At 35.6% G+C, this 16,021-nt stretch overlaps 1 protein-coding gene across 3 annotated transcripts in view; it reads left to right on the forward strand.

Annotated features, from left to right (window-relative positions):
* Positions 1-16,021, forward strand: part of LOC123676747 (beta-ureidopropionase) — a 30,695-nt gene that overhangs the window by 5,683 nt on the left and 8,991 nt on the right. The window contains exons 2-3 of one of the 3 annotated variants that reach the window (XM_045612920.1): positions 9,327-9,520; positions 14,219-14,478. In XM_045612920.1, the coding sequence (XP_045468876.1) occupies positions 9,327-9,520; positions 14,219-14,478 (454 nt within the window). Of the gene's footprint in view, positions 1-9,167; positions 9,521-14,218; positions 14,530-16,021 lie in introns of those variants that run through there. The other 2 variants (XM_045612921.1, XM_045612922.1) reach the window with 2 other exon arrangements.

Below are 16,021 nucleotides of genomic sequence, written 5' to 3' on the forward strand. Positions count from 1 at the left end.
ACCACAAACTTCCACACTCGTGAGAAATGTTGGACTTTCCCCAATTGTTGCACAATATATACTATTTTTCCTTTCTCATTTATTTAGCTTTTTTAAGGAGATAGCAGTCACTTACAAATATATCAATCTTGTTTAATACTGCTTTTTCATGGCGAGCCTGCAGAGTTTACCCGTCGAACGTAGCGAGGAGGGGAATTGAAGATGAAGGCGAGCCATAAAAAGTCACTTCTCCTCTGAATAAAATATGTTATTTATTTTTCAAAATGTTTGAATCTGGAGATCCAAGTTTTATATCTATTAACGATCGTTATAATTGATCAATGAAAAATTCGCCTAGCTAAGGTTGTCATGCTAAATTAATTTTGACAGACATGAAGTATATGTTGATGTTGATAGTTATCATTGCTAGGCTGCACTTTTCCCTCCGGTGGACGGAAAACTAGTTCATTGTTGACATAGCAACACTTTTCCCACCGGCGGAGGAAAAGTGGAACTTTTCAATGATCTTGTCAGTCAAAATATGACGTTATTGTACAGGGTGGGCAAATAAGCGAGGTAAGCGGCTATATCTCAGGATCCACCCATCGTAGAGACTTGCGGTAAAAAATTTTACTACTAAAGTGTACAAGAGAACACACTGGAAATTATTTCTAAGTTCATACCTCTACCGCTAGGGGCCGTAATAGCTACCGTCGAGTAGAAAAATGAATTTTACTCGAAAATGTTTCATATGAAGTTGAAGAAAGAATATCATCACTGTAATCCTTGGAAAATTCTCTATCTTATTGAATTGTCAGAGTAGAGTGTTAACATAATTTCTGTTAACCTCGTTTTTTTAAGATTCGAGGGCATAAATGTTACTTATCGAATAGTGTACCGAGAATTACACTCTAGGTCCTAAACTGGATCCAGAGCCGTCAACCAAACTGCCGCCCTAGGCAGAGACACAATTTGCGCCCTAACAGAAGCTAACTCTGACGAATGCTAAACATCAATATAAAAATGAACAATAAACTGAATTCTTATGAATACATGATGGAATATATGACTTGCGTAGGGAATCTATCGATTCCCTCGAAAATATTCGAGTTGATTCAAATTTCGAATCAAAATGCTAAAAACGGTGTAAAAATTTGGAATGATCAAAGCCCCACCCCTAAGCGATCCGTAGAAAGGCTTTGCTAACGGTCGAATGGAAAACGGCCTGAATGCCCATAAAATGCAGCATTTTAGGGCGAATTAGGCAATTGAGTTCAGACAAGTCTACGAGAAATTATATCTACAACATATGTGCAACACTCGCACCGACAACTAGAAGATTGAAGATTTTCATATCTGTTCCCGGGTCCGGCGAAAAAGTACTTGCGACCGAGCCGCATAACGACCCAAGTGTCCAGCGACCCTTAAAAACGATTAGATCTAAATATCATCTTCTTCACACATTTTTAGTGGGTTGGAAATACACTGATCAACAATTGCTAGGGATCACTTATGAACTTCTCTTCATTTGTATTTTTTTCAAGTTATCTCGTGAATATCTGTACATTATATGTTCTCTAAGGAAAAAGTAAGATGTTTTGAGTTGATTATATCAAAGTCTTCCTCACTTCATCGGCTCTTGTTGACAAAATCGATTATTATCTGTAGGCTGTTACAGGTGGAGTGAGAAGCAATGTGGTATTTGTTATTAAATCTGTTTTTTTCTCTCGTTCAAACACATAAGGTGACAATAATTGAAGAAATGAGAACAATATCAGCTTATCAGTCATGCCGAGAAGACGTTTGGCTCCTGTGCAACTGGACCAAATCATACGGTGGATACAGGAAGGTTTGTCCCAGCGAGAAGTGTCCTGGCGGTTGAATGTTCCGCAAAGTGTCGTGAGTCGGGCTTGGAATAGGTTCATCCAAAACGACTCAGTAGCTTATGTTCATGGGGGAGGTCGGCAGCGCAGTACAACAGCTGCCCAAGATCGTCTTTTGATCCTCAATGCTAGGAGAAATCCCACTTACCCGGCGTCGCGGCTCAATAGATCACTGAGAGTTGCAACAGGAGTTCTAATTTCGAACCAGACTGTAAGACGACGACTACATGTTCGTGGTTTGAGAGCACGTAGGAGGGTACAACATTCCCGTTTGAATAGGGAACACCGGGTTCATCGACGGCAATGGGCTGAGGAGCACCGCAATTGGACACTTGAAGATTGGATCGAAAGTATGCCTCGTAGGGTAGAATGCTTGAGACGCGCTCGTGGGGGACCAACTAGGTACTAGCTTAACCGAAACTTCAGCCTTCTTGTGGTTTCATCATAAAATTTTTATGTTATTCAAACACAGAATTTTGAGTGTTCCTAATAAAGTCTTTTTTTCTCTCCAACTCTCCATTTTTTCATTCTTTTCTCAAGTGAACCATATTATCAACTGAAAATACTCTGATATCTGACTAAATTTATAATCTTGGAGCGAATATTTCAGAAATAAATTTAGAACAAGTAAGTGATCCCTATCAATTGTTGAGCAGTGTAAATTGAATAAGTGTTTTTATTTCCCTAATTTGTCCTTGGCCGTGAACTACTTTAGTCACAGTATAAGGACCCTGGACCACAACCCACAATTGAATTCAGATTTCAGATTCTTCTGCTGAGTTTCGACTTCATGAAACGCTCGAACTTTTTTTTTATTTTCTTTGATATGATTTAATAAAACAACCGGATGATGCGGATAAACCATGATTTTTAAATTGGAATATATGTTGCAGACATTCTCGATGCAGATTGTTTGAGATAAGTGGATTTGATAAAAAAATCATTTCTGAAATTCGTTGAAATAAAAAAAAAATTATTAATTTATTTTTACAGGAATCCAGATTTTACGAAAAAAGTAGATAATGCCGACCTCCATTATTTGCCGCCCCTCTAGAGCGGGCCCTGCGGTTTCAGGTTCTTTCGCTCAGTTATGACTTTATAAAAAGCTTCAAGCATTTTTTTTCTTTAGATTGTCGAGTAAAACAATCGGATTATGTGGATGAACCATGATTTTTAAATTGGAATATATGTTGCAGACATTCTCGATGCAGATTGTTTGAGATAAGTGGATTTGATAAAAAAATCATTTCTGAAATTCGTTGAAATAAAAAAAAAATTATTAATTTATTTTTACAGGAATCCAGATTTTACGAAAAAAGTAGATAATGCCGACCTCCATTATTTGCCGCCCCTCTAGAGCGGGCCCTGCGGTTTCAGGTTCTTTCGCTCAGTTATGACTTTATAAAAAGCTTCAAGCATTTTTTTTCTTTAGATTGTCGAGTAAAACAATCGGATTATGTGGATGAACTATTATTTTAAATTCGAATGCGCCCGCGCCCAACACTAGATAATTTGATATACAAAATATGATATGAAAAATATTATAAAATAGTGGAATGTGGTATGAAGAAGAATCAGTTGGAAATGGGGAAATGTATTCGTTTCTCGCATATTTTGCATTCCATCCTGAGGATTAATCATTCTGATCGGACAATTGAAAAGAAAAATAATCAAGAACGCGCCATAAGTGGCAATAAAATTCGGCAACGTTTAACAAAGCGAACGCCGACAAGCCTGTTGAGTGTTTTTTAGTGTCAATAACTGCACTATGAGGGGATTACGCGACATCCGGATTTTTAGGAGTATAATGCATAGTGCGGCATCTTCGTAGGTTTTTAATGTTAACTAAATTTGTCGGAATCCCTTCCTGTTGTTGCTGACCGAATTGAATCTCAGTCGATACTTTGAATTCCTACATATTACATTTTTGTTGATTATTCTTGAAATGCCGCCCTTCAATTTTGGCGCTCTAGGCGACCGCCTACCCTGCCTAACCCTTAGCGACGGCCCTGACTGGCACCCGCGGATAAGTAGTCCCTATTCTACCACGTACTCCAAGAAAGAGTGTCAGGAGGAGGAAGACACCGAAAAGAAACACTCTGGCGGAATCTTCCTGGTTTGGATCGCTCCCAAAAAACTTTGACTCTGCGAGATCCAAGAAGTATCTGGATCTTAGCAAAAATATGCTACACCTCCTCACTGTATTCCTCACAGGACATTTGTCGCCTTAGAAAACACTTCATGAGAATGGGTCTAACAGAAAATGACGAGTGCAGATTCTGTGGAGAGGAGAAAAAAACTCCGGATCACCTGGTGACTCGCTATCGCTAGCCAACGCAAAACCTGCTTTGGACAAGAAACTTATAGAAGTGAGGAATTAGCCTCCTTGAAGCTATCCCAGATATTGGAGTTCATCAGATCTGTGGAACTGGAAGACAAGCCTTAGATCACGTTATGGAGAGAATAGCTCTGATGGAGGGCACAATAGACCATAAGGATTGGGTATCAGTGAAACGGAACTTCCTTAATGAAATCTGAATATAACACAACCACGTATTTATATCCAAATGTTGGCATCTTCTTGCTTCTTTCTCGGCCTATTGTGTCACGTTCTGCTAGGCTGGGTGGCTGCTCTGCTTCTCTACTCGTGTTGCTCGTTCTGCTAGAACCTGCCACTTGGAGGGTTAGAGATTTGGGCATGTTTTAGGAGGTATTGGTGAGAATGTGTTGTTTGTGGGAACATGGGATTGTTGAGGTATGGGGAATGTAGCCACGTCACATTTTCTAGTTAATCTTAGTTTCGCTGTCTTCTTTACAGCAGGCATTTACTACAAGACCTCTCATCACGGCAAGAAGGTGACCTCGGGTTCTACTTGCCTATTTATATTGTATTTTTCACATGCGAATAAATAACTTTATTTCTATTCAGTGGGGGTTCAAACCTCTCCCGAAATATAAAGAGTCCACCTTCCTTCGCGCAGCCGCAGTCGATAATCTGAATATGATATAAAATCTTTTAAATATTTTTCGAAGTGCATAAAATAGAGTATAAACTGCGTGGATAATGGTTCTAATCCCTTAGCGAATTGTATCCCTAGCTACGCTCTTCACGTACTTTAGTCTAACTCTCTAGGTTTCTAAAATATGCTATTGCATCCCAAAAGTGATCGCAATATTTCCTCTATGTTCGTTATATTCTGAAACTAAGCAACAATAATGAATATGTAGATATTTTGAACATAAAAATAGGTATATTGATAAGATTAAGTGAAATCTAAAAATATCGAATTATTGCCATAAAAAGCATCTAAAATCCTAAAAATAATATTAATCGGTTATCAAAACGAAAATTTCATACCGAAATATCAATCAAGGTCGATTGACGTTAACACAAAAATGCGGCTTTCACAATTGTTTTCATAATTATTATCTGGCGATATTTTTATAAGTTGATGAAAGAATGTTGGTAATTAAAACAAGAACACAAGATGTATTATATTAGTTTTATTCCATTGAAAATTTTAATCTCGCCAGAAATAAAGATATAGAGAAGATATATTCTCAACTTCATTTTAATTAATTGTTAATTCTTCGACTTTTTAACCAAGTGAATCTTCGGTTTATGCTTGAAAGGGTAGCACCAGTACTAACAATATTGCTGATTATTTTAAGAACTGGTTTTTTACTTTCCTCTTCCTGTATAAAGAGTTCGACATTAACATTATAATTTTCAAGTACAAGTATTTATAAATCTACTTTCTACTAAATGATGATTTAAATTTCTAACATGTTGCAAAATACAATCGTTGGATTAGATCAATGTTAATTACAATAATGGGTGTGAACAAAAGTAAAAATATTAAATTCTTCAGTATTAGGTACATTAAATAATCTTTATTAGAACAAAAAAGGGGAATACACTATACATTTATAAATAATAAATCCCAAAGTTGAAAAATTATCAACCATCTTTTCTTCTCTTTCTTCTTATAAAAAAAATCGCAATACACTTAATTTTACTTGTTCGCTGAATTGTTGAAACAATCCTAAATTCAAACAAAAATCTATAAATACACTGTAAACTTCACATAATGGTTTAATATAATCTCTTCCTCATAGAAATCTCAATATAGAGACCAAAGGAATAAAAAAATATTAAATTGCTTTTGAATCTTCAATGTGAAGTCAACTCGATTATTCTAAGTTTCATCAAAATCGGACTAGTACAACTTGAAATATGATTTTACGTTTATGTTATTATTCTAAAGAGCTGAAATTCCGTTGGAACCACTCACGATCTAATTCAAATATTCATCAGGATCAGACATCAGACCTATTTAAGTTAACATCTGATTAGTAGATCGCGATATATGAAAAATTTCATTTCAGATATCAAAAAGACATAATATAACCTCAGTATAAGACATAATATAAACTCAGATTATGTATCTTGAACAACTGAAAAACTATGTAGCATGGTCGCGTTGTTTGAATCTTAGCCGACTTTATCTATAAAGTAAAGACTGCTGTGGATGAATAAACAATTGCTACGTATGTTAGTGCGCGCGCATCACATGCTCATATACCATCTGACGTTAGAATATGAAAGGTGATTGGGGAATTTGAAATCTTTGCTACTTACGGAAGTATGGAAATGGTCAATCTTATTAATCAATCAAAGAACGTTAAAAGGTTAGAAGAATAATAATATATATATTTATTTATACATATAGTTTTTTGAATCTTTGTAAGCGGCTTGAAAGACAAATCTTCAATGCCTCTTGTGGATTTAAGAACATTTCACGGACTATTGCATATGTGATGTATGACTCAAAATTTATAGCTACGTTCCATAGGTATTTGAACATTAATACAGGGTGTCCCAAATTCGATGCTCATTGAGTGTATCTCGAGCACCATAAGACTTAGAGAAAAAATCTTCAAGGATCCCCTATAAGAAATCGGATCATAAATATTTTGCTTCCTTCTCGAGTTCCAGATGGTGTTTCTGGAAAATTACTATTTCAAATATTTCTATTTCTTGGTTTCTGTTCGACATATTCGAAAAATTCTAAAACGTTTTTTTCCAGTGATTTTTATGGTTTATATGATACCCATAACGGTCAATAAATATTAATTTCTGTTTAAGAGATATAGAGGAGAGTTGGTATTTTTTTGAAATCGGACACCCTATATATTGCTTCATTATAAGTATAAAATAGACACAAATTAGTCAAATCCCCAAGTAAATTAGAAATATTTACCTATTGTCCCGTTTCAAGGATGAAATCGAAGAACTTAATATACAGGGTGTTCTGATTTGTTTCCGACAAACTGAAACGGGTGATAGATCACATCATTTTAAGCAAAAAAGTTCCTATGAACATGGGTCCGGAAATGCTTCGTTTCCGATATACAGGGTGTTAAAGTTGAAAAAATAATTCGCGTTTTCTTAAATATCTTTCGACTGATTCCAAATAGTTGCATGAAAGTTGGTACATAGGGTTTTTTTGAGGTGAGAAATTCAAATTTGTGGTCGATTTGGTTGTATTTTCTAGAGGGCGCCACTGGCAATCATTTCGTCCCCTTTAAACCGTAGCAACTTTTCTGTGCTACCCTGTACGTCATTCTGGACTAAAAAAATCGATTCCCCTAATTTTTCTTGTAAAAAAGGTATAACTCATTCAAGTTGCTAGGGGCAACCGTTTCAGAGAAAAACGCATTTAAAGCCAAATCCATATTTTTGTAATCTCTAAAACATGTAGAAACAAATTTGTAATAATTTTAAATTAAATATTTTTTAGAAGTAACAATTTAGAACAAAACAAAATAACATAATAATTTTTAAAGAAGGTGTTCGAAATGTCCACCGTTCTGTTGAATGCACAAATGACATCTTCGAATGATTGATTGTTTTACATTCAACAATTGTTGCGGCAATAGATTTAAAATGGCTATACACAATGACAGATTTAAAGTGTGTTAGGTTCAGATGTCATTAATTATAATTATAGTTAACTAAGTTAATAGCTTATCAACAAATACAGGAAAATGGTATTGGTTACCAAAGGCCCGAACGAAGCATACAAAGAAGAAATCATCTACAGAGAAATAGGATTTTACAGACCTTCGAAGAAAATAAAAACTCAGTATTCGTAAAGCATCCCAACAACGCAATATTTCAGGAAACAGAATATTCAGAACACTTAAAAACAACAATTACATAGCATACCACTTCTACTTATTAGTGGGCAATAGTAAATCCGCATGCATTTCGCCTTAGAAATTTTCAAAATGAATTTAAATTTAATATTTGAATAGGAATAATTTCATGAAAGGATTTCGAAGCAGTCAAAACATATTAAAGAAAACGCGAATTATTTTTTCAACTTTAACACCCTGTATCTCGGAAACGAAGCATTTCCGGACCCATGTTCATAGGAACTTTTTTGCTTAAAATGATGTGATCTATCATTTCATGATGTGATGTGATACCATTTCAGTTTGTCGGAAACAAATCAGAACACCCTGTATGTATTTGAAACGGATGACATTTTTGCCTTTTGACATCTGCGATGAAAAATATATGGTGTCCCATTAAAAACGCGGCAATTGATTTCTATGATCTCTCTTTTCTTTAGTATAATATCTAGTAAGCCAGCAGGTCTACCTTGTTGGTATAGATCTACATAGGGGGTAGATCCAAATGCATAAACGCTCTCGTTGATTTATTAGCGTTCAGTTCTTTTTAGTTCATAGGAACGGTGCATAAACTCACCATAAGAAACTGGTTTCAAATCAGTAGGTAGTCATGCGCAATAACTGAAAATGCTAGAATTAGTCGGTGGTGCAGATTTTAAGGGCAGGGGGTGGAATTATCCAGAAATACTGACATTGTAATGAAACTCATTTCCAAAAGATGCATTTTTGACTATCCTATTTAAAAGTGTCTACTTTTAAAGAGTCTCTACAAGTGTAGCGAAAACCTTTAGTTGTCTAGGACAGAACCTTGAGGAAGCCCTAACGGATTAACTTTTCGGCAAATCACGTTCGATGTTTTGGGTTACATCAAAGCGTGCACATAAATCCTGTGAACATATCCTTCAATCAGTTCTTGCGCTGGTGCAATTAACTTCCGAAAAAAGTGGTCTCGCTGAGAGGAGAGTCGCCTTGAAAGCGGGAAAAATGTCGACACCAGCATCGATCGTTGCGTACACGAATTGGCACTCTCAAATCCCGTGGGTACGATCCTGAAACGGTCCAACAACGATAAGGAGGAACTATAAAACAAGCGGTACTCTTCCGTAAACCATCATACGATTATAAATAGATACAGTACACTCTAGTTGCGAACAGATAGATATACGGAGTCGGGTCCGAAAGACAAACCCCTAATCTCGAAATTTAATGCTTTAGTCAACACTTGACTGGCTGTCTAACCTTGATCGTTCTTCGTTTATAAAGGCTTACCAGCGCAGAGAACCGCAGTTAAAGGTGGGACTTTCATGCAGATTTTTCTCGACAGACGACGATAAAGAAATTACGTGCACCATGTCCAATTTGATGGAGGAGTTTGAGAGTGTCGAGGCGCTACTGAAGAAGTTACCACCTGATGATTACAAGAAACTCAAAAATGTGCTGTTCGGAACGGAGACCTAGTAAGTCTTTCAATTTTTCTTTCTTATTTCTTTTTAGTTTTCAAATTTGCTTTTTACGATATATTTGGATCCTAATTATTATTGTTGATAATTGGATAATATTTAATTCTGATTTTTTTCATTTGTACAACTCCAACATTTCAGTCCATTTGAGGAAAATTATCAATCTAAGTGATATATTTCCGAAAATTGAAACTCTGCAGCTTCTTGCTTCATTGTGTCTTTTTTATATAAAATTGTTACATGCAGCAGTTTTAATAGTCCAAGTTTGTCTTGTGGAAATAGTCCTCATGCTAATTGGGAGCTATTTTCAATTGAAGTATATTGTCCATTAGTAATCATTAATCAGTCTCTAAGCACGGTTTGTTTTCTTGATGGACGGCCCTCGTAACGTGTGTAAAAATGACTTCCAATCTATTCATATTCATTCATCGTTATTGTCGCTTTTCGTCATATTTTATGACGACAAAATTCTCTTAAATATTTGAGAAACACGATAAATTACTTACGAAATTGAAATACCACCAAGAATCAAGAACTTCAACTAGTGTATGAAGGTTTCTGAAACATTTCGTCAGTTTTAACTCTCAAGATTTCTGTTTGAATTCATTTGTTACTTTTATATATGGACAGCCCTCGTAACGTGTGTAAGAATGACTTCCAATCTATTCATATTCATTCATCGTTATTTGCGCTTTTCGTCATATTTTATGACGACAAAATTCTCTTAAATATTTAAGAAACACGATAAACTACTTGCGAAATTAAAATACCATCAAGAACTTCAACTAGTGTCTGAAGGTTTCTGAAACATTTCGTCAGTTTTTACCCTTAAGATTTCTGTTTGAGTTCATTGTTTTTTTATATATATGTACAACTTTCAGTTTATTTGCATCCGAAGACAATCCAGTGTTAATTTTAGTTCATTTGAAGAACACTTGATGTTGTCTAGTACTTACCTATACGATTCCGAACCTCTCTAGCTTTTTGGCTTCATTTTAAGTCACCTCAAATCAAATCTATAATATATCGACCAAAAGTTTTAGTTTATCGTTATCTTAACTTGTGGAAATACCCCACACGGCAATCGTAACGTATTATCAATCGAAGAAATATGTTACAGCAGCAATCTCCAAGCATGGTTTGTTTTCTTAATCAACAACCCTCGTAACATGTTTGATATGTAAATAGATAATAATGAATTCCATTCTATTCCAATTCATTCCTTGAATAATACCTAAGAATTTTGTAATTTTTTTATGCTATTTGTACTATGTCATGATTTCAAATCGAAAAAAATTAATGAAATAGGTTTTAAATCTTCAAGCAGCACTTTATGTAGCTTGCAAAATTACCAAGACCAAGCCGCCAAGTTTTCATAAGGATTTTCCTATTTCTCTTTGTTCTTTTGAAGTAATTCAGTAGATATCCTTCGAAATGGTTATCTTTTTTTCAATTCCAATTCGGTTTTTTCCTCTGTTATCGCGAGGCAAATTTGCAAACTTTGAAAGGCTCTACAAAAGCTCAATTAACATTTCTAGCCGTTCAGTATCGGTATTGACGCAAAGAGGGCCAATTTTTATTGTTATCAATACTGATTATTACAGAGACTTAATGCTTTGTTCTCGTAAATGGAAAATTTTCAGTTGTTTCGTTATTATTTCAATTGACGCAATTTATGTTTGTGATAGCTTTCTTTCGAAATACTTACCAGGTTGTTTTGGTTCTCAACGTTGGTTTCTCTAGTTATGAATTATGAAATGAACCACTTCAACTAATATTTCTAATAGAGAAGCATATTAGGAAAATTCTGAGCAGATGATATATTTAGTTTAAAAATTTATATTTTTTGTTATGATACAACCTTTCAAAAGATTATTGAATCACGTATTATGAATCGATTTCTTAAAATGCTGGATATCATTTTTAATAGAGAAAATGGTTTTTTCTAGATGAACTAAATGTTCTGATTGAAGCGAATTTGAACATTCAATATTTTCTATCCCGACTGGGACCTAGGAGAAGTTTGAGCTTGTACGATTTAGGAGAACTGGCTGGGATCTGTGTAGGCTTTGTTACTGTGTCCTATCGTCAACTCATCAGTTTCGTGACGTTGAGTGTAAAAGCTGGAAAAATTAAATTTAGAATCGATGATATCGTTATGTTACCACGTGAAGTGATGTCGGTGGAAATTTCGAAAGTCTTGCTAATTTTAGATCTGATCTAGAAACAATCAACTCAAATATTTACATGGCTTCGATGGCAATAGTATAATTTAATGAGTTTACGTAATGCATCATGCACCGGTCTAATGGCGGAGAATAGAATAATAACAAAAATACACCAGAAGCGAAAGGTCATTGCAAAGATCGACAAGACTGTTGTAACCTTCGGCGATAAAAAAATTTCCGTCCATATAGGCATATTTTCGTAACGGCTCTCGGGTTTATCGCCTCGTACGAAGAGGGAATTAATTTTAACAACAAACAGAGACCCCAGACTGGATTTATCCAGTTTCTCGGCGAAATTATGATTGATAATGTCTAGACCGTTATCTAAGTCCAAACAAGCTGAATGCGTAAGGCGAGTGTTTTGAAAAAAAAAACGCAATTATCCCACTTTTCGTGGCATCCCGGTTATAATTAGATCTGGTCCGACTCAGCAATATAATCACGGTCTTGCGACTGATAAGAGGATGAACTTTCCACAACGTCAGAAGGAGCGAATGCGGACCTGGTCTCATCAGGGCGTAGGAATTTTTCGATATTTCATGTTTTGTTGACATCGCGCGACTTCGTGACCTGAATGTTTTGTGATGCGACGTAGTGGACGGAGAAAAGATCATTTAGTTGAGTTTATCACTGGAATGACACTATCAACACGAAATTTCGCACAAAGCTTGAAATTGGTAATAAACATTTACACGAAATATCTCCAGATCGGATTTGGTGTCATCGGAAATTGGATGAATCCTTTCCAATATTCTTCTTGAATTTTCTATATTTCTATGATGTGCTCAGCTTGACAATTTGCACGAAGTTTGAAATTGTTATTTCATATCAACTCCCAAAATCTGAACTCCATCGGCTTCGAGGTCACGGAAATTTTCTGATTATGCGATCAACATGAAACTCTGCATGAAGTTATTTCAAATCTGAATGCAATATTTCATTTCAATCAAATTTGTAGTAATGAGATTTAAGATTTAATTGGAGAGGATCCGTTTCACTGCGACCTAATGGTCTATTATGCCCCCCATCAGAGCTATTCTCTCCATAACGTGATATACAGCTCGCCTTCCAGTTCCAGAGTTCCAATGAACTCCAGTATCTGGTATGGCTTCAAGGAGGCTACTTCCTCACTTCTACAAGTTTCTTGTCCAAAGCAGATTTTGCTTTGGCTAGTGATGGCGAGGTATTCCGTCACCAGGTGATCCGGAGTTTCTTCCTCCTTTCCACAAAATCTGAACTCGTCATTTTCTGCTAGACCCTTTCTAGGTGTTTCCTAAGGTGACAAATGCCCTGTGAGGAATCCAGTAACTAAGTGTGGTATATTCTTGGTGAGATCCAGATACTTCTTGGATCTCGCAGTGTCAAAGTTTTGAGGAACATCTTTGGAATGATCCAACCCAGAAAGATTTCTCTTTCGGTTATTTCTTCTGAAACTCTTCCTTGGACGTACATTCACCTCTAGCACAGAAAGGTTCCGGGCCAATGAAAGAAGTTTAGCTCCCTTTCTACCAAATTCGTTGGCCTCTTCATTCCCGAGTGGCCATAAACCCAGATTAAAAGGACCTTGTTATTTTTGCCTATTTCATTGAGTTTTCTTCGGCATTCCAATACAATCTTACAATCGATGATATGTGAGCTCAGTGCTTTGATTGTAGTCTGACTGTCAAAATGTATTACCATATCACATTTCTGATAGTTCCTTTCTAGGTTAATTTCCACACATCTTTCTATTGCAAATATTTCTGCCTGAAAGACACTCAGCCTAACGATGATGATGAGCGTTTGGTGTCAGTCCTGAATACTCCAGCGCCAGACCCAGTCGTGATTTTAGAACCATCTGTGTACCATTCAATGGTATTCTTTTTGAGAATATGATTGTGGACTCTCTTTCCTAATCTTTTTTTCTACTGAGTATCGTAGTGAAGGTTTTCTCGATGATAATTTTCTTTACCATCTCGTCATTGGGAAGGCTCGCTGATGGTCTCCAATGCCCTAAGTTGCACACGTTCTCATACATCCAGTGATACAAACACCGAACGGCCATATTTTCAACTTCATAATTTACAGATATTGTAACGAAATGATAGATTTATCTGCAGAGGGAACGAGCACTCAATAAAATTCATACTTAATGAGTGATAAAGGTTTTCAAATACATGAATATCTTCCACTTTTTTTCTCGTTTCATACTTATACTATTTCATTTTTCTTTCTCAGTTTTATTTCAGACCTCCAAATACTTCAACTTATTTAAATAATCCAAATGTTAAAAGTAAAAGCAATCTAGATCGAGCATGAAAGGTTCTTTCAAAAAGATGATCATTTCTATTTATCAATTTCTTGAGAGAATCTAGGCGCCCTAACTAACTTTTCGAAACTATCGAAAGTTTCAATAATCTAAACATTCTGTACATTCAATGTCTCATTTCCATTCATGACCTCACCTAACGAGTTTCTGACTTTTTAGCGAACTTCCTTTATCGGAAAACGTGTCGAAGATGGCTGAAAACTACAACTTTGACGTGTTATCCTGCAAGTTCAGCTGCGAGAAGGAAGAACTTCGTCCACCAAGGATAGTCAGGGTTGGGATTTTCCAGAATAAGATTCCCATGTGTCCGGAAACCCCCATAGTAAAACAAAGGGAGGCTGTTCACAGGATGGCAAAAGACGCCATTCGAACTGCGGCAGCTGGAGGAGTTAACATCTTCTGCTTCCAAGAAACATGGAGTAAGTTCAGTTACATGATTGAGGCGCGGTTGTTTGAACAGAAGTGCAGAGGTGACTACATACTTAAAGATATGACGTATTCTCTGTTCTGATCTTTCTAACTCAATTCTCTACCTCTGTTATCTTTGAACTAAACTATAAGTGATTCCTTCGCTAGAATTCATGGCAAAATATCTAGAATACTAAATTGTATTTTATTCATAGATTAATGAAGTTTATTCTATGCATTTATATGCATAGAATAGGAAACAAGGAGGTGTTTACATCGATGATGATTGTCACGGTTTCTTTATCTTCTCCGTACCTTTTTCTAAGTTAGGTATATTGGATTTTCCCAAGTTTTTAGTTAGATGTTTAGAAACACTGGAGTGCTAATCACTCTTGGGAAAGTCTAAGATTAAACTTTGAAGGGACCAGCCTCCTTGGATTTAAGGCTACTTCCGGTCATCCTCTTGATTTTCACATTCTTTCCATGTCGCTTATATCACTCTAGTATCTATGGAAATATAAACATTTTGTTATATGGCACCTTTTAAGAAAATACATTTTTTTGTAGGCAGCTCGAGTAGGTATTCCGTTGTCGAGTTGCCAAGAATTCAAAATCTAATCCGTAACACATCAGCATTTTTAAACATCTTGGTCTCTATTCGATACTTCTAATCTATGAATTGTTTGAATCTACAATGTCACCCTCCATTCACCGATCACAGAATCCCAAAATTTTTTACTTTCAATCCAAAACTCTACTTTATACTATACCTCTTACTGCTACCCATCTGTTGAACTAAATCTGTGGACAATCTTTCCAATGAGTTTCGAGATAGGTACTGGTACACTCATAATTGAAACCTCTTCAATCCCTTACTGTTTTATAATCTAAGCAATTTAGCTTTCTAAAAGGCAGAGTATGTTTTTGTCGAGACCAAGCTATGATAGTATTGATTTTATAAACGACCAACCGAATATCCTAAATTTGGAAGATTTCGCTTTAGTGTTTCTCTATTTCCTGTTTTAACTATATATGTTCTTCTTGAATTAGCTTGTAAACTATTTTTGACATTTCAATTCAACCGATAAACTTATATTCAAAAAGAGTAAAATACAGGATTGAAGGACATTTAGAAAGCCTGGATTTATCCAAAATTCGTTTCTCAAAAAATTGATAACCTACAGTCTTGAAATTAAAACTATGAATTTTTACAAGTATACTGGAACTGGATACAATATTCTTTACTTTAAAGTCCTAATATAATCTATTCCAAGTTTTACAAATTCTATTCGGATTTCGGAAAGAATAACCCAAGGTTTAAACTCCGTAGAGTGATATTATTTATTATTATGCTTTTTCATATTATGTATCTAATAAGAGTATTTCAGAATTGTCGAATGTTTAACATGCAAAGATCAGTATAAATTTCTACTTGATCTACCGAGTTGTTTATGTCTTGGCCTTACACTAAATTTTCTTGCAGCCCACATCGTCTTTTAAAGATGGATCTTGCTTTAGGATAAGCTTGTACGTGAAAATCAAAAATCCGATGAT

This window comes from Harmonia axyridis, chromosome 3, assembly GCF_914767665.1.
Source record: "Harmonia axyridis chromosome 3, icHarAxyr1.1, whole genome shotgun sequence".
NCBI classification, from domain to species: Eukaryota; Metazoa; Arthropoda; class Insecta; order Coleoptera; family Coccinellidae; genus Harmonia; species Harmonia axyridis.